Source organism: Ovis aries, chromosome 13 (genome assembly GCF_016772045.2).
Source record: "Ovis aries strain OAR_USU_Benz2616 breed Rambouillet chromosome 13, ARS-UI_Ramb_v3.0, whole genome shotgun sequence".
Taxonomy (NCBI): Eukaryota; Metazoa; Chordata; class Mammalia; order Artiodactyla; family Bovidae; genus Ovis; species Ovis aries.
This window is the reverse complement of record NC_056066.1, coordinates 54,777,932-54,800,473: the sequence shown is the minus strand read 5'-3', so window position 1 is coordinate 54,800,473 and position 22,542 is coordinate 54,777,932. Positions and strand designations below refer to the sequence as shown.

Below are 22,542 nucleotides of genomic sequence, written 5' to 3'. Positions count from 1 at the left end.
TTAACATCTCCAAACAAGCATACTTGTGCCCACCCCCACTGGCCCCCAGGGAATGTTCCACCTTCTTTCATGTCACCCCAGTCCCCAACCTCACTGCCCCCAGGAGGCCCTGTCCTTACCCCTGACCTCCAACCTATCAGTAGGCCCACCATGCTCCATGTCAACACTGGCATCCCAGGCCCGGCTGCCTGCCTACGCCTGGATGCTTCCCTGGCCACCACCAACCCCTGCTGGCCAACCTGCCTCTACCTACCTCACCCCTGTATTCCACACACACAAAGTGCTCTCATAACACAGCTCAGATCTGACCACTGCCCTGCTGAGAACCCTGGAATAAACTCAACCCCCAGCACTTCTGAATGCACAGCTCTGTGATCAGCCGGCCCCCAGCCAGCCCCCATGGCTCCCCCAACTTGGGCTCTCCTCCCTGACCTGCTCTCAAGGCCCCGCACTGGCTCCTTTCTCTCCTGAACCCAGGTCCCCAGCAGCATGCAGCTCCCTTCTCACCACCCAGGCCTCAACTGCCTGCTCGGAAGGGCTTCTGGTCCCTTGTCCACTCCTTCATCAACCTGGGGTAAGAAACCCGCAAAACCAAGCCCCCAACAGCAGGGGCTCTGTGGGTCTGGGGCCCCAGCCTGGACGCTGGCATCCACAGCAGCCTGGCTCACTCGCTCAGTCCACGCCTGGAAAGCAGGACACAGTCTCCACCAACACCTCCATCAACCAAGGGCCTAATTACCCTCACAAAGTTTAAGAATCCAGACGCGAAACCAGATACGACTTGCTAAAGGAAATCTTTAGAACACTGCTGGTTTCTAAAAAGTCACATTTTGGTCATGTTTCTAAACACCACGGTTTTAAAAGCGTAAACAGACGAGTCCTTCAAAAGACACCAGTATCAAAGACTTGAAAACATTCAGCACAGCAGGCGCACAGAGTGGACACGGGACAGCCACGCCAGACCAGTGGACATGAGCACTGCAGGGTGTCACGGTGCTGAGATGAAGTGCTGGCCCAAGGCAGAGGGGCACCAAAGGGAACTTCAAAGACCACTGAGGGGTGGGAGCCACACCCAAAACTTAGGAGAAGGCAGCCCTTATGGGGTGACCCCGACTCCGTAAAAGTCAGAAACACTTCTGCACCCAACATGGGCTGAGATGACATCACCAAAATGAGACCTGGCCAACAAAGTGAGGTTACAAGTGATGTCTTTTCCCTCCTTACACTTTTCCTCTCTTTCCAAACTTCCTATAATGAATAAAACTAATTTTATGATCAGAAAAAACAAGTGGGCAAAGAAATCATTTTCAAGTGACCAACAATTTGTATAACACAGTTTTATTTTTACAAAATCAAGAACATATTCCTTTATAACTCTTTGAATAGTCACCGTGATACTTAAGATGCTATTATTTTACAACATTTTTACAAGATCAAAAAGGCTCGACACAGGCCTGTCTCTTCCGTGCTGAGCTCACTAACGCCTGGCGTTCATCTGAACAAACTTCATGAAGACGAGCCCCCCTGTGAGAGCTGTACAAACTCCTTTGTACACCTTTCCTGAGTGGCTGTCCACGTACTTCAGCACAAAGAGCAGAAAAGCTGCCTTCTCCCCCCGACCCCGAGACTCAGGTGTAAGCACAGTATACACTTCCTCTCCAAAGCCCGTGGCCTCCTTGCTGACCCCACCGGGCCCTTTCTGCCTGACCAGCAGGCCAGCCACCCAGCACTGGGGAGGGGACTGAGGTCTCTGAGTCCTGCCCTGTCCATTCAGTGTTCACTCAGGCCACTGACCCCCAAAACAAGTCACTCACGAGGTAGAACCTTCTTACCACTTGCCCCTAAGTTCTGAAATCCAACATCCAATTTGAAGAACTGTATTAGGATTTCCCCATCTCTGGAGCAGGACGATACTCAAACAATACCAAGCCCTCCAGGACACAAGTTCCCCAGCATCAGCACCGACCCCCTGCACCCTCCTCTTCACCTGGTCACATACCTCCCAAGTTTGGGGCTCAACATCAGCAGGCATGTCCTGTCCTCCCAGGCCACATGGAAAACACAGAAAGGTCCCATCCAGGCTCTAACTTGGGGAGGGAAGGGCAAACGTCCGACCCAGCTTCACAGGCCTGCAGGGCTGCAGAGGGGCTCTGCGCTCACAGGCCTGCATCATGTCCATCAGGAAGCCCACGCTGGGAGGGTGGGGGGCTCCCCCCTCCACCCACACACAGTCTCCACCCACCCCCGAGCAGCAGCGCAGCCAGGCGGGCAGCCAGACAAGAAACAGGTGTGGCATCCATGCGCTTCTCAAACTGGGAGCAAGGGAGGAATCTAAATTGTGGACAACTTTGTCTTCTGAAGGTTTTATTTCTTGGTGTAGCTATCTGAGAATATGTAAAATTCAAAACTGTTAATTTAAAGCTTGCATGGCCCTATCCTAGAAATATAAAGTTTCCAACTTTCAAACATAATTTTATAGCACTTAATCTACTTCACTCGGCGTTAAAGAGCAATTATTCTAAGATGGTCTGAAGTGCAGTGTTTGTAATTTACAGACCAGGGGCCATGACCCCTTAGGCCCGAAAGGAAACAGCGCAATGCAGTCACCCGCCAGGCACACAACACCCAGGACGGAGGGTCCTGTGCAGCTCCCCTCTCACTTGTTTTTCTTTCTCAGTTTGTCCTGTTACTATCAAAAGCCTGATTAAACAATAGGCTGCCAACCTCCAGCCAAAGACAAATCTCAGAGGTGAGAGCCCCAAGCAGCGACAGAGTCAATCAAGACAATCTGAAAACCTGAGTCTCCTGCTTGTTATCAACTTGAAGACAAGGAAAAGCGCTTTTGAGAAAGATGCAAATTACCCCAAAGCTCAGGCAAGTTTCTCCAGAGTCCTTTCAAATCTCTGCTTCAAGATTTTCAAAAACAGTTTTAATTATGTTTTGATCAACTCACACACAACTAGTGATTTATAAAAAAAAGCTTTCTTCAGACGTATCACTTATGACGAGGAAAGCTTACATTTACACACTGCAATGGGCTCAAGAAGCATGTCAGAACCACCGTCATCTCATTACGATTTCAAAGAAACAAACAGGTGCGCCTGCCCCTACTGCTCTTTCCCACTGCCACCTCCCAAGCTAGGGCAGGGCAGAACCGGGCCAGTCCTGTTCTGATCCCACCCCACCGCTGGGGGCCCAGCACCCACCAGTCAGCAACTCTGAAGGTATCTGAGGAGTCCAGGCTCCACCCCCACCATCCAGGGAGACAGGATGGCCACCCACCAGCCAGGAGACCATCTTCCTATCTGCTTCCTTCCAGAGCCCTAACATAAGGACTGACCCCTCCTGCAGCAGGACTGACTGTTCTCAAACTTCTCAAACTCCAGTGACTCCACCACTAGGGCAGGGTTCACTGCCCTGGAGCATAGTGAGCAGTGAGAAGAGACATCCCCAAAAGGCCTGGGGGTGCCTTTCCTGGTTGCTGCTAAAATGTGAGGATCATCAGTTCCAAAGACACCTATGTGGGCATGGGACATCATCCCAGGCCACATCACCAAGACAGCTATGTCCACACTAAAGAGACGGGGACAGTCAGGACAGAAGGTGGGGCAGAAAGCGAGGAGGAGGGACCGCCTGCTTGTCCACTGAGGGCCTCCCCCAAGCTGACAGTGGAGAAGTGACCTCAGAGACATCACCTCATCTGTCGCTGAGCAGAGCTGCCCCAAAGTTATTTTTCTTCCTTCTTTTCAAATCCCACTGTTATCTAAGTACATCAAGAGGAAAACTTGGTCAAGGCCTTTGGCCTAAAGTGAGCCCCTACCCAGGTCTACTCTCTCCGCAGAGAGTTGCACTCTGTGTCCCCCATGTCTGTCAGGACACATCCCCCAGATCTGCAGCCCACTTGTGAAACCTCAGCAACTTTCTCACCTACAGAACCAGGCTCCCCAGGGTGCTGAGAACCTATCCAATCTGGGCGCAGTTTTGATGGGAATAACACCATCCTGTAGACTCGGCTACATCCACAGGACGTACTGCTTGAAGCTGATGACAAAGGCCAGGGAGCTGAGACAGCATGTGAATAAACACTACTTGACAGTCGTGCACGGTTCATCCCAATGCAGTTTCACAGCCTTCACAACAGGGTCAAGCCCACTCTCTACCTGGGGAAACTGAGGCCCCAGAAACCATGTCTTCTGTCCCAGGTGAAGAGTGCCCTCAAGTGACAACATATAAACTCCTAAGGCTATCCCTTGTGCCAAACACTTCTGCAGAAGTCGGCCACCAGAACATCCTGAGCCCCAAGCCCTGCCATCCTGCTCAGAGTCGACCATCCCAGAACTCAACCCGGTCTACACAGAAGCTGGCCCCCAGGTTCTTCTTCCTCTTTCCCCACCATCCAACAGTTCCATTCACCGAGGATGGGAACCCCACCCTAGACCCCGTCTTTCCAAGCACAGCCACCTTAAGACTATTCATCTTAAGTCAGCCCCATGCCAAGTCAGTCCTGAAGCCAGGATATAGAGGAAAGGCGTTCTCTCCTGGAATGAGAACTGTACTTCAGCCAAACCTGAGCATCACAGGAGGACAAATTCTCCATGAAAGCAGAGCAGACAGAGACACACACTACTGAATATGCAAACTTGCCAACAAAAGATAACCTTTAGAAATGAGCATCTCTAACGTAACACCTATCTGAAAAGATCTCTTAAAACCATTTGCGCACATGCTAATTTTGGTGTCATATCACTTTTCTCTCCTTTCAACTACAATCATAATATTACTTTTATGTTATGACTACTCTAAGCTGTATAGAACTAACTAGTGCTCTTCACTGTTCTTGGGACCACCGCCTTTGCTACAACAATCTCTCTGAAGACTCACGTGTTCTCAATATTCCCCACAGCAGATTAAAACTGAGACTCTGGTTCCTTCAAACAAGTAAATTAATCACAATAACATCAACGTCTCTTTACAAAACCATCCTGACAAAGACATCAAAACTGAATCTACTGAAACCAAATTCAACAGGAGCTCACAGTGGGCTGGGAGGATGAAATACGAAAGGCCTGGCGGCCCTCAGGGACTCTGTGAAGCCTCTGTCCCTCTGTTTCCATCACCACCACCCACCGACAGTGGGGCAGGCCTCTCTCACCGGTACTCAATTGCCAACAGTCTGTTATTTCACTTGACACCTATGTGTAGCTTTGAAAACCCTGCCCACCCCTAACCCCTGAGTACTAACCAGAGTGCATTATCAGCCAGGCGATAGCTATTTTCACAAGTTAATTCCACCTCTGCTTTATACATTTTTATAATGAGAGCTTTCAATGAACAGGAGACCTCAAGTAGAACTTAGTGTCTTCCAATCGATCAATTACATGAGGTAACTAGAATATTCATAATCTGTCACTTTGATTTATAAAATTAATTTGTACTATTTAAAAGAAAGTACTTTGTTGTGGGGAACTGGTAGTAGTTTTAACTATGCTTTTTCTGCTCCTGCTTTTATTAAAATGATGGAACAGAATTAATCAGAGCTCCAAATGAGCGGATCGACTGTGGGGGTAGGGGAAGCATGAAGAGATGGATGTGAGTTTATTTTCTAGAAAGCATTTGGCCCCTTTAAAGCACAGCTCTCCGCATTTGTCACCCAAATGTCAACATGAGCTGTTCTCTACTCATACACACACACACGCACGCGCACGCACACACACACACACACACACGGGACTACCGCAAAGACTCATGAGAACTCATGCAAAGAGTCAGCACTTTTACAGTTTTCTTCAAGGAGTCGCCTACTTGTCACATGCAGACATCCTTAACACCGCCGGTAGAACAGGAGATGAAAGTGCGTCCAGGGTCAATCATGACAAAGCTGACAGAGGCGCCCTTTCAGAACCACAGCTTCCTCCCCCAGAAGGCGGCAGGCAGTGAAGGCTGCACCTATGCAGAGGCGAGGGGATCCAGTCAGCCCCAAACCGCCACACCTACAGGCATCACACGAGTGCCCCGGGGGGCCTCCTCCGCGGGCACAGCGCCAGCCTCACCAGCTCCACTGACTCACAAACTTCACTGACAGTTTTCAGAACAAAAGCGTCATGCAGGGAACTGTCCTGGCCAGGAGTGGGGCAGGGGCTGAGAACCACTGAGGGGATACTTTAATGAGTAACTAAAAAGTATTTTGACGTTTTACATAACCTGTTACCACCATGACTTCTCTTTTTTAAGCGTCACTAGAGATCAAACATATTTTCCACTAAAAGGTCAAAATACACATAATGTGCAAAACAGAACCTTTAATGAAAACCTCCTACAAACTCAAAAACAAAGCATGTTGTAAGAGGCACCCTGCACCTCTCAGGTACCTACTTCACATCACCTCCTCCTGGGATCAGGGCAGCCCTCACGACCACCCCCAAACAGCACTCTTGGCTGGAACCTTGCCTCCTCCCTTCTGTGGTGTGAAATCAGATCCCTGCCAGGTGCCGCCACCGCTCCAAACCTCACGGCACTGTGACAACAAGACCTTCCTTCTAAGACGCTGAAATCCTCTCAAGGTGACCAACGGCTGCTTCGGAAAGCACGAGGGGACGCACACACAGGCGGTGCTGCTTCCACTGCTCCTGCCACCAGCACACGTTACTACACGGCAGGGGAGGAGCGCTCTGCGTCCACGCAGGCCAGGCCGGGGATGGAAGCAGAGACTGGGAGCCTCCAGCGCTGGGGTTTCTCTCTGCCCAGCAAGCCCGAAAGAAAGCAGCGGGACACACTTAATGCCACGGGGACCTAGAAAGCCTTAAAAAGCTGCCCAGAGAACAGAAGATGGAGTGTAGGTTTGGAGACACTGCCTGTCCTCCTACACCATCTGTACCTCCAAAAGACTCACTGAACGGGGAGCCCCAGCCCACCGCTGACTGCATTGGTAACAATCAAGGTAACCGGGCGTCCTCCAAGTGAGGACTCCGTGCAGAACCACACGGCCACTACGGGAAGTGCTGAAAAACGACTGCAGGAGCCGCGTGAGGCAAGGGCTGTGACCAGGAAGGGTGTGTGCCCCGGGATCCCTACAAGCTCACCTGGGAACTCTGCCATCCTGGTGTCAGCAGGGGAGCAAAAGCTTTCCACGCAGGCTTGCCCAGCCTCACGGAGGGGGCGTCACTCCCCTGACCTCACCGGGAAAGGGGGTCCCTAGACCACCAGAAGGGGACACCAATCACAGACCAGCCCAGTAACAGAGCAGAAGAGTTCAGTGAGGACACAAACCATATGCCTGATCCCAGAAACCAGGGAGAGAACAGCCAAACGTGGGGAAGTCACCGGCCCAGACTGAATAACCCAGCAAGTTGTCCCGAGAGCGCCAGCTGCTACTGCTGTCCACTGTGGGGGCACCGGGCAGGGACACACAAGGCCAGGAGGAGAGAAGAGGGCCCACTCGGCGGAAGTCCCGACAGAGAAAGTTCCCCAACGCAAAGTGGAGAGTAGAAGCCAAGCCCCGCACAGCTAAGAGGCCCCAGCAGCCACATCACGCAACACTAGAGCACATACAGGCCCGGGACCGGCCCGGACCGGGGCAGAGACGCACCGGCAGGGCTTCATGACCTCCGCGTCCTGCCAGCCAGACAACTTCCTGGACTCCCGGCTGGGGAGCACACACACAGCCGCTCGGCGGCGCGGCCACTCACCTGGGGGCAGCTGGAAGTTCTGGATGTTGGTGGGGTTCTGCGGCGGCTGCGGCAGGCGTGGGGCGAGGACCGTGGGCGTCAGCGTGGCCCGGATCCCGCCGGTGGTGGCCGAGGGCGTCCTGGGCAGGCTCTGGGTCACCGCGCTGGCCGAGCCCTTGGGCAGCCCGGTGGGGGTGCCCGGGGCCGGCGGCGGGAGGCCGGCGGCGGCGGCGGCGGGCAGTGCCCCTTGCATAGTTGGCCCGAGGATCATGCCGGACCCCGCGCCGGCCGGGCAGCTGGTCGCCAGGGTCTGCGGCGGCGGGGGCGCCGGCTGCAGCGCGGTCTTGGGCGAGTCGGCCTTGGCCACCTGCGCGGGCGCGGCGGCGGGCCCGGGCTGACTGTTGGCGGCGGGCGCCGGGGCGGGCGCGGGCGCGGGGGCCGGGGCGGGCGTGGGGGCGGGCGCGGGCGCAGCGCTGCCCCCGTTCTGCGCGGCCGCCGGGGGTCCGGCGGGGGGCCCGGGCGGCCGGGCCAGGCTGGCGGCCGCGGGCGGCGGCGGCGGCGGGGCGGCGGCGGCGGGCGCGGGGGGCGCAGGGGGCGCGGCGGGCGCAGGGGCCGCGGGGGGCGAGGGGACGCGGGGCGCGGGCGCGGCGGGGGCGCCGAGGAAGGGCGGCGTCTGGATGACAGTGGCGGCGGCGGGCTTGGGCGGCGGCGGCGCGGGCGCGGGCCCGTTGTGGAGCAGGCTGACAGCAGGTGCGGCGGCGGCGCGGAGCGAGTTCCCCAGCGCGGCGCTCCCATTCAAAGTTTGCGCGGCGCCGGGGCCGCCGGGCGGGCCGTTGCGGGCGGCAGGCTTGGCGGCGGGCTCGGGAGCGGCCGCTGCCCCCGGCGGGCAGGCCCCGGCCGCGGCGCCCGCTCCGGCTCCGGCCCCGGCGCCCGCGCCGGCCTCGAGCGCGCTCAGCTTCGCGGCGGGCCCTGCGGAGACAAGCGGGGCGGCGCGGTGAGGACGCGGGCCCGGCCGGCGGCCGCCCGCGCTCAGGCCGCGCCGCGCTCTACCTGCGGGGGGCGGCTCCGGCGCCGCTGCGGGCGCGCCCTCGGCCGGCACGGCTCCGGCTCCGACATGGTTCCCGAGCGCGCCGGCGGCCGCGGCCCGCGCCTCGGGCGCGCGGGGCGCGAGGTGGTGGTGGTGGGCCGCGCTGGCCGCCAGCTGCGACTCGAGCGAGCCCACCAGGTCGCTCACCACTTTCTCGTCCACCTCGCTGTTGAAGAAGACCTCGTCCAGCAGATCCGAGCCCGCCGCCATCTTTCCTCCTCGGCCCGCCGCCGCCGCCGCTCGGCCGGCGCTGGGCGGGGAGGAGGCTCCGCGCGGGCGGGCGGGCGGGCGGGCGGGCGGCCGCGGGGGCGGGCGGGGGGCGGCGCGCGCCGGGCGGGGCGGGGGCGGCGGCCGGGCGGGGGGCGCGGGCGGCCGGGCGGGGGGGAGGGCGGTGGCAACGCGGTGCGCAGGCGCGGCGGCGTGCCCGCCCCCGCCCGCCGCCCGGCGCCTCACCATTGGCCGCGGCGCCCCCCCGCCCGGCTGCCCGGCGTCCCGTGATTGGCCGTACCGTGCACTTAAAAGGCGCGGCCAATGGCTGCGAGCGGCAGAAGCCGAGGCGCGGGCGGGCGGCCGGGGGTTTGCGGGCTAGTGGGCTGGGGGCCCGGGAGTCCTTGGTCTGGCGGGGATGGTGGGGTGCAGGTTGCCGGACGGGCCAGAGGCTGACGACCCGGAGGACAAGACGGGCGGGGACCGCGGCTGGGGCCTGGTGGGGGCGGCAGCAATGACTGGCTCTTTGTCTCCGCTTGCTCCAAAATGGCTGCGGCCGGAGCTGATGGGATCGCCGGGCGGGCGGGCGGGCGGGCGAGGGAGCGGGGACGCCTATATCGGAGCTAAGGCCGCCGCAGCCCGCGGGAACCCGGCACCCCTTGAGGGCACTGCCTGGGGGCTGGGTCAGCGAGGTAGCCTGGGCGTCGTCGCCATTGCTCCCGGGCGGGCGCAGGCCCCGAAGCTCGGGGCACCGGGCGGGGCGAGCGCGGGCCTGCCCCCCGGACCGGCGCCTCGGTCCGCCCGAGACCGGGCGTCTTGCGCTGTGATGTCCGCAGCTTGGGCGGCGGGGGCGGGGCAGGGGTCGGCGCCCGAGGCCACGCCAGGGTGACTCATCTCCTCCGGCTGCGCGGCCCCTGGCCGCGAGTGTCTGTAAATCACTGGGTGAGACGGTGGTGCCGGCCGGGACCAGCAGCTCGCGTAGGGAAAGGGAGCGTCCAGCTTGGAGGTTTTCCTGGGGTCCTTCTCTCCCGTTCTGTCCTTTTGACGAAGTAAGTTATTTAAAATAACCTTACGAGCACCTTCTCTGTAGGAAGAATTCACCTGAAATTCTCGCCTGCGTTTTTTGTTTTTTTCACCGAAAGATGGTATTCTAGTACATGTCTAGTGGTTTCCTCTCTCTTTTGGGGTGGGGAGGGAGGAGGGTAGACCCAGAGAAGCGCCTCCGGCAGAACAGGCCACACCGCAGTCACACGGCCCGCAGCACAATGCGGGAAGCTGTTGACACACAAATGATCTTTTCTACCCGCCTAACAAAAGAGCCGGCGGCCCCCGCGAGCCCAGCTCCCGGGGCGGGTTCAGACAATGAGCGCGGGGGTTGGAGCCTGCGAAGGGGCCTCCCCGGGCGACCGCGTCGGGGAACCCCTGCAAAGAGAGAATAGGAATTTTGCACCTGAAGCTGACTACTCAAAACACAGGAAAGGAAAAGGGTGGAACAAACCTGGGCTGGGGGTACCTTGAACTCGGGGTGCCTGGGTCCCATCCCCACCGGGCTTTGAGCCCAGCGGGGGCCGACGATCTGGTTTGCGAGCAAGAGCAGAAATGTGGGAATATGTGTAAAATCTGATCTTTAATGTTGACAACTCATCAGAAAATGTTAAGTGAGCCAAACAAAAGCAGGCCCCGGGTGCCGTAGTGGGAAACAGAGGGGTACACCGTGATCTGCAGTCAGAACACCCAGATCGGAGTCGGGACAAAAGTGACAGCCGTGCTACGAGGCAAACCACTGACTGACGCGAGACGGTCAGGCCCGGGGTGGGGGGGAATGGGGGGTCCCCTCTCGCCCGCCCCTGTAGTTACTGGGATCTAAAGTGAAAGGAGCAGGTGGTACCGTCTCGGGCCCCTCCTGCTTTCCCATAGAGGTCCGCCCGCCAGGACCCCTCCAACCCCGGGGCCCCTCCCCCGCCCAGGCCTCCGCGCCGCAGCGGTGCTGACATCACCCCCAGCGTCCTCCGGGGCGCCCTCCGGTCCGGCAGGAAGTGGGAGGTGAAGCGTCGGTGCACCGTCTTCCCTCCCCACCCCGCTCCGCCGCGACTCCGCTTCCAGACGGGGTCTCTGCGCCCCAGCGGAAGGTGGGGGCTACCAACAGCTTAGGCAGCTCTTACGTCTCGGACACCCTGCAGAGACCTGCCCGCCCCGGAGAGTGGGGGAGGGGCGGTAGCCACGTGGCTCCTCCCCTCCTCCCTATGGTGGGCGGGGAGATGCTGCCAGACTGTTAACCTTGGCCACCCTGGGGACTGGAGCATTTTCTTTGAATATCTCTGCATGGTTTTGTTCCCACAAGAAGCTTCCGTAAGACTTATGTAGTTTGAAACAAAAATTCCACCTAGCATGAAAAGAAAAACGGGCCCGAAAACGAGTGTCAATATACACACCAGGTTTAAACATGGAAAAATGTTTGCTGTTAAGTGAGAATGGCAGAACCCCAAAACAGTATATCGTTGCCACCCACAGCGGTGCAAACGTCCAAAGCCATGAGCAAAAAGGAGACCTCCCAGGCTGGCAGCTATGTGGGACTATCGGGTTTATTAAGCGGTATATTGTCTTTTCAATAAAATAGAGAAGATATCAGACACGTTCTCTTAAATATAAGAATAAACATAATCACAAGTCTAATTTCAGTGTTCTATATTTGTGAAAGATATACAGCATGTTACCTATGCTTTTATTGTCTGCCTAAAATACCACACCATAAAACAATTTTTTGAAAAAAGACATACAGCCCGGTGGCAGTTGGTGACCCGGCCCTGGTCCCAACCAGCAACACAGCCTCAGTGGGCTGTGCTCTGGTCAAGAATGGATCCGCATCCCAGGGGCAAGCTCAGTAACACATAACTGATTGTAAATGCAGCTCCATGAATCTCTTACAGCCGCTGTAACATTATCACAAACTTGAGGGCCTAAAACAATAGAAATTTGTTCTCACAATTCTAGAGACCAGAAGTCCAAAATCAAGGTGTCAGCAGGGCCACACTCTGGAGAATGGAGGAAGAATCTCCAGCCTCTTCCAGCTTCTGGTGGTCACAGGCATTGTTAGCTTGAAACAGCATCACCAAATACCCTGATACAGAACTAAGAAGGAAGAGCACAAGACCTACAGACCAAAAAATTGTAAAACATGATTGAGAGAAATTACAGAAAAAATAAATACATGGAGGGATATACTAAGTTCAAGAATTGAAAGACTCAATATTGTAAAAATGTTGTTTCTCCCCAGGATAATCTAGATTCCATACAAATGGATTTTAAGATCCCAGGCAAGATCATTTCACAGAAATGGACAAGCTAGGTTTCCATTTCCAGTATGTAAACTACTGAACTGACCTCCCATCGCACTATGAACTCTGGACAAAATACAAAATAGCACTTAACCTGGAATCCCTGTCATGAGCACAGGCAGATGCTGGAGAGGAGTTAACACTCAGAAGAGAATGGCAGGGTGAGCTGCCTGTTTTCACAGCTTCTAGTCTAACTGCAGATTGTTGTTGTTCAGTCACTAGGTCATGTCCAACTCTGTGACCCCATGGACTGCAGCACTCCAGGCTTCCCTGTCCTCTTCTATCTCCCGGAATGTGCTCAAATTCATGTCCATTGAGTCAGTGATGTTATCTAACCATCCCATCCTCTGCTGCCCCCTTCACCTTTTGTCTTCAGTCTTTCCAGCATCAAGGTCCTTTCCGAAAGGTCAGCTCTTCCCATCAGGGGGCCAAAATGTTGGAGCTTCAGCTTCAACAGATAAACACCAAGGAAACACCTGCTGGCCTGCTGGCCAGAGAGCCAGGAGATAGAGTTGGGGCAGTGATACCCTGTGGAAAGTATTTGGGGGCATCCCAGAAAGGAAGGAGTGAGAGAAGGGGAGACCCCAGTTCTACTTATAATCTGGGCCTAACTCTCCAGGTGACATTAGAACACAGGCGTAGGACAGACTCTAAGCATCTTGGCTAAGAATGAAAGAACTGAGATGAGATCTGAGCTGCTGTCCAAGGGAAAGTGTTTGCTGTCAGTCCCACCAAGTCATCTGCTGTGTGCTAACACAAACAGAAATAATAAAATCAACACTCTGAGTTAGTGTAGGAGAATCCAGTGTCAACACAAAATAACACAATATCCAGGACACAATCTGAAATTACTAAATAAAGAGAAGGCGAATGTAAGCCATCCTGAAAAAAAAAGGCAATTGATCCTGATATGACCCAGATAACAGAATTAGCAAAGTAAAATTTTAAAGTATTACAATCACTCATGTAAAGAAAAATATACTTTAACAAGTGAAAAGATTATTTTTTAAACTCAACGACACACTTGGGGCGTCCCTGGTGGTCTGGTGGTCAAGACTCCTGAGTTTCCACTGCAGGAGACACAGACTCGATCCCTGGTCAGGAACTAGAATCCCACATGCCACGTGGTGAAGCCAAAACTAAATAAAATAAAAATTACAACAGAGGACTGAAGGAAATTCTATAACTGAAAGTTAAAATTTTCTAAACATAAAGTTGGGCTTCCCTGGTGGCTCAGACAATAAAGAATCTGACTGCAATGTGGGACACCCAGGTTCCATCCGTGGGTTGGGAAGATCCCCTGGAGGAGGGCATGGCAACCCACTCCATTCTTGCCTGGAGAATCCCATGGACAGAGGAGCCTGGCAGGCTACAGTCCGTGGGGTCATAGTCAAACACAGTTGAAGTGACTTAGCACACACATATACAAACATACAGTTAACTGAATAAGCCAAACAGAAGAGTGGAGTGACGGAGGGAAATAAATCAGTAAACTTGAAGATATATCAATAGAATTTCTTCAATCTGAAAAAGGAATAAATTAAAAGAGCATAAGGGATCTCTGTAATACTGAGTAGTATTGAAATATCAACATCTGTGCAACAAAAATCACAAAAACAGAGGAAAGGATAAGGCAAGAAAGAGTATTTGAAGAAATAATTTCCAGAATTTTCTATATTTGGTGAAAGGCATAAATTTATATACTTGAAGAATTCCAGAATTCCCCAACTAAGAATCAAAACCATACACAAGCACAGCACAAACAGCTGGCAGCCAGGTGTAAAGAGAAAAATCTAAGGAGCAGCTGCAGGAGAGGGCTTCCCGGGAGATGAGGGTTCGATCCCAGAGTCAGGACGACCCCCTGGAGAAGGAAATGGCAACCCATTCCAATATTGTACCCTTGCCTGGTAAATCCCATGGATAGAGGAGTCTGGCAGACTACAGTCCATGGGGTCACAAAACAGTCAGACACAACTGAGCAACTAAACAACAACAGCTTCTGGAAAACACCACGTCTCATGCAGGGAACAGTGAGATGACACTGTGGACTTCTCCCTGAAACTATGGTGACCAGAAGGAAGTAGACCAACACCTTCAAGTATTGAAAGAAAGCCCACGAACCCTTTTGTAGAACGTCAAATTTTCAAACTGTCCAGAATAAGGGTAAATAAAGATATTTTACTATAAAAGAAAATTAAGAGAACTCATCACCAGCAGACCTAAACTATAAGAAATGCTGAAAGAAATTCTTCAAACTGAAGGAAAGTGATACCAGATAGACAGTGGTCATCCGGAAAGAATGACAAGCATCAGAAACAGTAAATACCAGAATAAATATGAAAGAATATCTTTCCTCTTCATTTCTCTAAAATACATGTCTATTTAAAGCAAAAGTGTAACACTGAATTGTGGGAGGTTTTCCTGCATTTAAATATACTATAGCAAAGCTATAGCAAAACATGGACCTATGCTAGTGAAAGGGTTCTGTGTTTTATGTGATGTGGTGCAATGTCACCTCAAAGAAGACTGAAAAGTTAACGATATGTCTTGACATACCTAAAGCAACCATTAAAAAGTTTAACTCAGAGTCACAGTTAAAAATCTGATCAATAAATTAGAATGTTGAAAATATTCAGATAATCTAAAAGAAAACAAAACAGCACATTTTAGAAAGAATATAAACAGACAATAGACCTAAATCTCACCAACTTCATCATCATATTAAATGGTAGGCATTAAGCACTTCAATTAAAAAGACAGAAAAGGAAGACTCAGCCATATGCTATTTTTTGAGAGACACTTCAGAACCATGTATCATGCTAACAGGTTAACAAGGCTAGAGAGGCTGTATTAACGTCAAATAAAATGGACCTCAACACAGTGCTTGTCAGAGATAAAAAGAGACACTGCCCTAATGAAAAATGGTTAACTCATTAAGAAGACAAAAATCATAATTGATGTGCCTCATAGCTTCAAAACATATGAAGCAAAAATTAACAGAATAAAACAAAAAATAGATAATTCAACAATTGCCGGAGTTTTGTTGTTTCGGTTGCACTGAGTCTTCAGGGGCTTCTCACTGCAGTGGCCTCTCCTGGGGAGCACAGGCTCTAGCTGCACGGGCTTCAGTAGCTGTGGCTCCCCAGTTCTAGATCACAGTCTCTACAGTTGTCCTGCATGGGCTTAGTTGCTCCACGGCATGTGGAATCTTCCCAGACCAGGGATCAAACCCGTGTCTCCTGCATTGGCAGGCAGATTCTTTTTCACTGTCCTACCAGGGAAGTCCCCATTGTTGGAGATTATAACAACCATTGAATCAATGGGCAAAAATCTCAGGATAGACACTAGTGATCTGAACAACACTGAATTGTCTTGCGAAGTAAAAGTGAAAGTAGCTCAGTCATGTCTGACTCTTTGCGACCCCATGGACTATATAGTCCATGGAATTCTCCAGACCAGAATACTAGAGTGGGTATCCTTTCCCTTCTCCAGGGGATCTTCCCAACCCAGGAATAGAACTGTCTTGATGTGCTATTTATCCAACACTACATCCAACACATTCCTTTCTATTGCACATAATATACTCAGTAAGGTAAACCAAATGCTGGGCCATAAAACAGATCCCAACAAATTTTAAAAGGTTGAAATCATGCAAGAATATGTTTTCTGTTTATATTGGAATTAAAATCAATAACAGGGACTTCCCTGGCTCAGTGGTGGCCCAGTGGTTAAGACTGCTCTTCCAATGCAGGCAGTGTGGTTTCAATCCCTGGTCGGGATACTAAGATCCCACACGCCTCATGGCGTGGCCAAAAAAGAAAAACAAATAAGCTAACAATAAGAATAAGAAAATCAATAACAAAATGGTGAAAATTCCAAATATTTGGAAATATCTAACTAACCATGGGTCAAAAAAATTCATAAGGGAAATCTGAAAATACTTCCAACTGAATTTTACTGAAAATATAGCATATCAAAATGTGTGGGCTGCAAGATAAGCAATGCATAGCACGAATTTAGTTTATATTACTTATTTTAAAAATGCAAATTCCAAATTTTTATAATTTTATTTATTTGTTTGTTTTTGGCTGTGCTGGTCTTCATTCCTGCATGGACTTTTCTCTAGTTGTGGCGAGCCTGGGCTTCTCCCTAGGTGTGGTGTGTGGGCTTCTCATTGCAGTGGCTTCTCTTGTTGCCGAGCATGGGCTCTAGAGCACAGGCTCAGTAGCTGTGGCGCACAGGCTTAGTTGCCCCAAGGCATCTGAGATATTCCTGAATCAGACTGAACCCATCTGTCCTACATTGGCAGACAGATTCTTTACCACTGTGCCACCTGGGAAGCCCTAAAATTTATATGGCAATGTAAAAAGTCAAATACAGCCAAGGTAATCTTAAAGAACAACCCTAGAAGGCCTTCACTACCAGATATCATGACTGTGATAGTAATTAAGACAGCGAGGGGTTGGTGCAAGAATAGATGAATAGGCCAGATGAATACAGAGGCCTCAAAACAATTCACAATGTGTTTAGTCAACCTACTTATGACATATCGGACAATGCCTTGAAGCGGAGAAAGGATGGTCTTTTCCCCCAGTGGCCCTGGGACAATGGCTCCCCATAAGGGTGAAAAACAAACCTCACACCATACAGAAAAATCAACTCCAGGTAAATTGAAGAGCTAAATGTGAAAGGTAAAATAATAAAACTTATAGAAGGAAACGGACTTATAACCTCAGAACATGTAAAGTTTTTGTCCATTTCTTGGCTGTGGTATGCAGCTTATGGGACCTTAGTTCCCCAAACAGGGATTGAACTTGGGCCACAGCAGGAAAAGCACCAAGTGCTAAACACTGGACTGCCAGGGCATTCATTTTGTTGAAGGTCTTTTTAAAAAAATAAGTATGAAAAGTCCTGAACATTATAAAGGAAAAAAGTTGATAAATTGGACTACATTAAGAGCTTCTCATCAAAAGACATCATGAAGGGGCTTTCCTAGTGGTCCAGTGATTAAAGAGTCCGCCTTGGAATGCAGGGAACACTGGTTCGATCCCTGGTCCCAGGAAGATCCCATATGCCTCCAAGCAAGTAAGCCTGTGTACCACAACTGCTGAGTCAGCATTCTGGAGCCAGTGTTCTGCAACAAGAGAAGCCACCACAGTGAGAAGCCCAAACACCGCAACAAAGAGTAACCCCCATTCGGCACAACTAGACAAAGCCTGCTCCCAGTGCAACCCCAAATCACTAACTAAATAAATTATTAAAAAGACACCAGTAAAGAATGGAAAGGCAGCCCACAGAGTGGGAGAAGTTATGTGCAATACAGAGAAATGGGATAGGACTTCTGATGGATAAAAAGACTGGTTGGAATATAAAAAGTGGCCAGCCTCATCGGTCACCAGGAAAATGCAAACCAAACCCACTGTAGACCTGCCAGAAAGACCATACTCAATAGGACCGACACCATCTAGTTGGCGAGGAGGAGGAGGATCTGCAAGTGACAGTAGGAATTGGTTCAACCACCTTATAAATTGTTTGGCAATTTCTGCTTAAGCCGTGCAGGCATTCAGCCTGGGGCCCAGCAAGTCTCTGCCTGCACCCAATAGATGAAAGTCCTATGTGTCCCGTGGAAGAACCAGAACAGTCTGAGCAGCACTGTTCGGACTCACCCCAAACTGGAATCAACCCAAATTTCCATCACCAGTGAAATGGATAAACAAATGGCGGTCCACTCATTCAATGGCATTACATGGCATGTTTGGTTTGAGAGAATGTGTTGACGTGTGGAGTTTTTTTGTAAATGTCACACTTGAGTGAAAGTCAATGAGGAAATGTGTCAGGCTTTGCGTACTCAGCTTTCCAAGCTGGAAAGATTTAAACATACCCCTCATTCTCTGAGAGACAGAAACCCAGAGCCCAGCAACGGCAACCGACTTGCCTAAGGCCACCAGGAAATGGAGACATAGAAGGAAACACAAAGTTCCTAAATCCCAGGCCAGGACAGTCCCCAACACAGCAATTTGCTCTCATCAAATCCCTTTCTTTCTCCCCATTTCTGGTGGACACTTGCATTGTTTCCACCTCCTAGCTACTGTGAATAATGCTGCTATGAAGACAGGTGTGCAAATATCTCTTCAAGCCCCTGCTTTCAGTTCTTTTGGATAAACTACCCAGAAGTGACCTCATCAACATTCTCTAATTATTTTATACTTATAGATTTTACTATACCAACTAACCTGAAGGTCCTAGAAGCCAAGGATCAATCATTCAGTTAGGTGTTGGTGAGTATTGCCTCAGTGGTAAAGAACCCACCTGCCAATGCAGGAGACACAGGTTTGATCCCTAGGTCGGGAAGATCCACTGGAGATGGAACTCCGGGAGTTGGTGATGGACAGGGAGGCCTGGCGTGCTGCGATTCATGGGGTCGCAAAGCGTCGGACATGACTGAGCGACTGAAGTGAACTGAACTGAACTCACTCTAGTATTCTTGCCTGGAAAATGTCATGGACAGAGGAGCCTGGTGGGCTAGAGTCGATGGAATTACAAAGAGTCGGACACAACTGAGTGAGCACACGCAAGCGTGAGTGTTTAATGCCATCTTCCTAAAGGGGAACCCCTAATTTGTGGTGATTGCCCAGCAACTGTAGTGTACAGACCTGGTGTTGGAAGTTGGGCCCTGCTTGACAGTGTCCAGAGCAGAGGGACCATGAGTTGCCACCCCTGCCCTACATGGCCAGGCAGCACTCCCCTCATTCCTGAAGAATTGAAGCCAAAGACACCCCAGACTCAGGGGCAGGAGCCCAGCAAGGTAGAGGGGGTGGATTGAATGAAATTCCTTCCACTGAAAAAGGTTCCCAAGCTTGGAGGTGCTAATGTTGCCCTACTTCTTAGGTTGGATGGTGGGGACAAGGGCGCTCACTTTCTTCTTGTTAGTTAAAAGATGCATTGTGATATGTGCTAAGTTGCTTCAGTCGTGTCCAGCTCTTTGCGACCCTATGGACCATAGCCCTCCAGGATCCTCTGTCCATGGGGATTCTCCAGGCAATAATACTAGAGTGAGTTTCCATGCCCTCCTCCAGGGGGTCTTCCTAACCCAAGGATCAACCCCATATCTCTTAAGTCTCTTACATTGGCAGGTGGGTTCTTTACCACTAGGGCCACCTGTGAAGCCCTGCATTGTGATATATACACTCTTTTATATGCATGAAACACTTAGCATTTAAAAGGTAAAACAAATACCCGCACAGACTCACATGGTGCCTGCACCTGCACAGGTGTGCATTCAGGTGCATCCAGCCTCTCTGTGGGGGGTGTGTCCACAGGCTTCGGGTGGGATGCAGCCACCTACATTCTGAAAAAAATCATTCGAATGATGGTCTTTCCCACTGAAGTTAAGACCCGCTGCTCTCATACAAAAGATGTCCGGGATGCCCGTCATTTCCCTCAGATTCCCTAAAAACGGGGAATGAGCGAAATGAGTCACTGGCTCCTTTCTGGGGAGAAGGAAAGGGAGTCGCACATGCAGAATGAGGTTAGTGGTCAAGAACAAGCCAGCGAATTGCATCTTTGGGAGAGGCTCACACATTAAAGCCTTTCCCAAATTGATGCCAATATGCATTTATTTGGGCTTCCCTGGTGGCTCAGATGGTAAAGAATCCACCTGCAATGCAGGAGACCTGAGTTCAATCCCTGGGTCAGGAAGATCTCCTGGAGAAGGAAATGGCAACCCACTCCAGTATTCATGCCTGGGAAATCCCATGGTCAGAGGAGCCTGGTGGGCTACAGTCCACGGGGTCACAAAGAATCGGACACAACTTAGCCACTAAACGATGACGATGCATTTATTTTGCCAGTCATATTTTTTTTATCAAAATGGACTGTGTCATTCAGAAACCACTTGCAAAATGAATGTCCCACCCCAAGAACCCACGTGCTATTTTTTTTGAAGCTTATAAAGCAAAAAGGTAGCCCAACTCTTGAGTGCAAAAGGTCGAATCTTTTCATTAGGAGCCTGATGCCCCATCGGCTCTCCCTGATGAACCTGAGGGCGTGAGAAAGAATCAAAGCAGGAACTTAAACCTAAAAGACATGACCTGGAGACCAGGAGAGAAGGCCTGCCCCCAACTCTAGACACAGCTCACCAGGTCCAAGTGGGCTTGATCCATCCGCCAGAAACCACAGAGGGCTGGTTTTCACCAGTTTCCGGCTACTGTGCTGCCCGCTGCCCTGGAGCCCCAGGGCTGTCTGCAAAAAGACTGGAAAGATGGCGAGGAGCTCAAGGTTGGTTCCCTTCTCCTCTGTGCTTTTTCTGGAGTTTCCACATTTTCTCGAATGGATGTATTGTTCTTCTATCATTAAAAAGAGAGAAGCAAAAAAACAACAAAGCAAAAGAGAAGCACTCCTTGATTTTTCATCATTTAACTTGTGCTTGAAGAAAAAGACACAGACTTAAAAAAAAAAAGCACAACTCAGTGACTTCTCGCACTGACACGCCCACATCACCAGCAGCAGATCACGGAGCAAAACGGTGCCCACCACCCGGAGACCCCCCTCCCAGGCTCCCCTCCCCCAAGTGACCACCACCTGAGTTCTCATAGCATGCACTCCTGCAGCCAGGTTGGGGACCTGAGGCCAGTGGAATTACAGACTTCTCTCTTTTCCCAATGTTTTATTTTGTGTGTGAAGGTTAATTTTTTTTATTGTGGTAAAATTCACATAACATAAAACTCACTATTTCAACCTGTTACAGTGTAAAATTTAGTGGCATTTAATGCATTCACAGTGTTGTACAACCATCACCCTTACCCAGTTCCAGAATATTTTCTTCACCCCAAAGGAAAACTGTAAGCAGTCAGTCCCATCTCCTATTTTCTCAGCCTCTGGCAACCACTAATCCAGATTCTCTCCCTATGAATTTACCTAGTCTAGACATCTCACATAAATGGGATCATACAAAACATGTCTTCGTTCGTGTCTGTCTTCCTTCACTCAGCATCTTTTATTGTATTTATTAATTTTTAGGCTGTGCCATGCAGCATGCAAGATCCTAGTTCCCCAACCAGCTATCGTACCTGTGTCCCCTGCAGTGGAAACACAGAGCCTTAACCACTGGACCACCGGGGAAGTCTCTCCCAAACTGATTTTTATTTGCATTGCCCTGATACCATTGGTATTTCTGATGCAATACAATCCTTATCAAACTCCCAGGTGACTTCTCTTCAGAAATCAACAAAGGAATACTTAAATTCATATGGAAATTCAAGAGACCCAGAATAGCCAAAACCATCTTGGAAAAGAAGAACAAGGTTGGAGGACTCACACTTCCTAATTTCAAATTTATTACAAAACCACAGTAATCAAGACAGAGCAGAACTGGGGTATGGAGAGAGAGACCAATGGAGCAGAAAAGAGAGCTCAGAAATAAGTCCTCATATGAACGATCGAATGATTTTTGAGAAGGGTGCCATGACAATTCAATGAGGAAAGGACAGTCTTTTAAACAAATGTCCTGGGAAAACTGCATACCACATGCAATGCAAAGGAATAAAACTAGACCCCTCTTTCACCCCAGACACAAAAATTAACTCAAAATTGATCAAAGACCTTAAAAAAAAAAGTGAAAGTGTTAGTTGCTCGGTCATGTTCAACTCTTTGTGACCCCATGAATTGTAACCCACCACCAGGCTCCTCTGTCCATGGGATTCTCCAGGCAAGAATACTGGAGTGGGTAGCCATTTCCTTCTCCAGGGGATCTTCCTGACCCAGGAATCAAACCCAAGTCTCCTGCATTGCAAGCACATTCTTTACTATCTAAGCTACCTAAATGTAAGGGCAAAAACTGTAAAACTCTTAGAGCGAAGTACACATATAGACCTTGGATTAGGTGATTTTTTTATATGACAGCAAAAGTATAAACAACAACAGAAAAAAAAAGATAAATTTGATATCATCAAAATTTAAAACTTTTGCACTTCAAAAGACAAGAAAATGGGGAAAAAATGACAGAAAAAGTTTAAATCACACTTAGAGGAGAATTGTATCTAGAATATATAAAGAACTATCACAACTCAATAACAAAAAGACAAATAACCCAATTTTAAAACAAGCAAATGATGTGAATAGACATTTCTCCAAAGGAAATATACAAAGACCAATAAGAACATGAAAAGATGCTAAACATCTGGGTGGGGCTGCATTTCACAGAGAACGGCCAGGACCATGCCAGTCTCCCAGAGGGAGTATGTTACTCTTG

At 50.7% G+C, this 22,542-nt stretch overlaps 1 protein-coding gene and 1 long non-coding RNA gene across 2 annotated transcripts in view; one reads left to right on the top strand and one right to left on the bottom strand.

Annotated features, from left to right (window-relative positions):
* Positions 1–9,021, bottom strand: part of TAF4 (TATA-box binding protein associated factor 4) — a 65,180-nt gene extending 56,159 nt beyond the window's left edge. The window contains exon 1 of the mRNA XM_027976983.2: positions 7,686–9,021. Within this exon, the coding sequence (XP_027832784.2) occupies positions 7,686–8,961 (1,276 nt within the window). The 5' untranslated portion in view covers positions 8,962–9,021. The remainder of the gene's footprint in view (positions 1–7,685) is intronic.
* An 829-nt stretch (positions 9,022–9,850) lies between these two features.
* LOC121816188 (uncharacterized) lies at positions 9,851–21,881 on the top strand. The gene is made up of 2 exons (XR_006055654.2): positions 9,851–10,007; positions 11,950–21,881. It is a non-coding gene; the product is annotated as an uncharacterized LOC121816188 (long non-coding RNA).
* Positions 21,882–22,542: the final 661 nt, after the last annotated feature.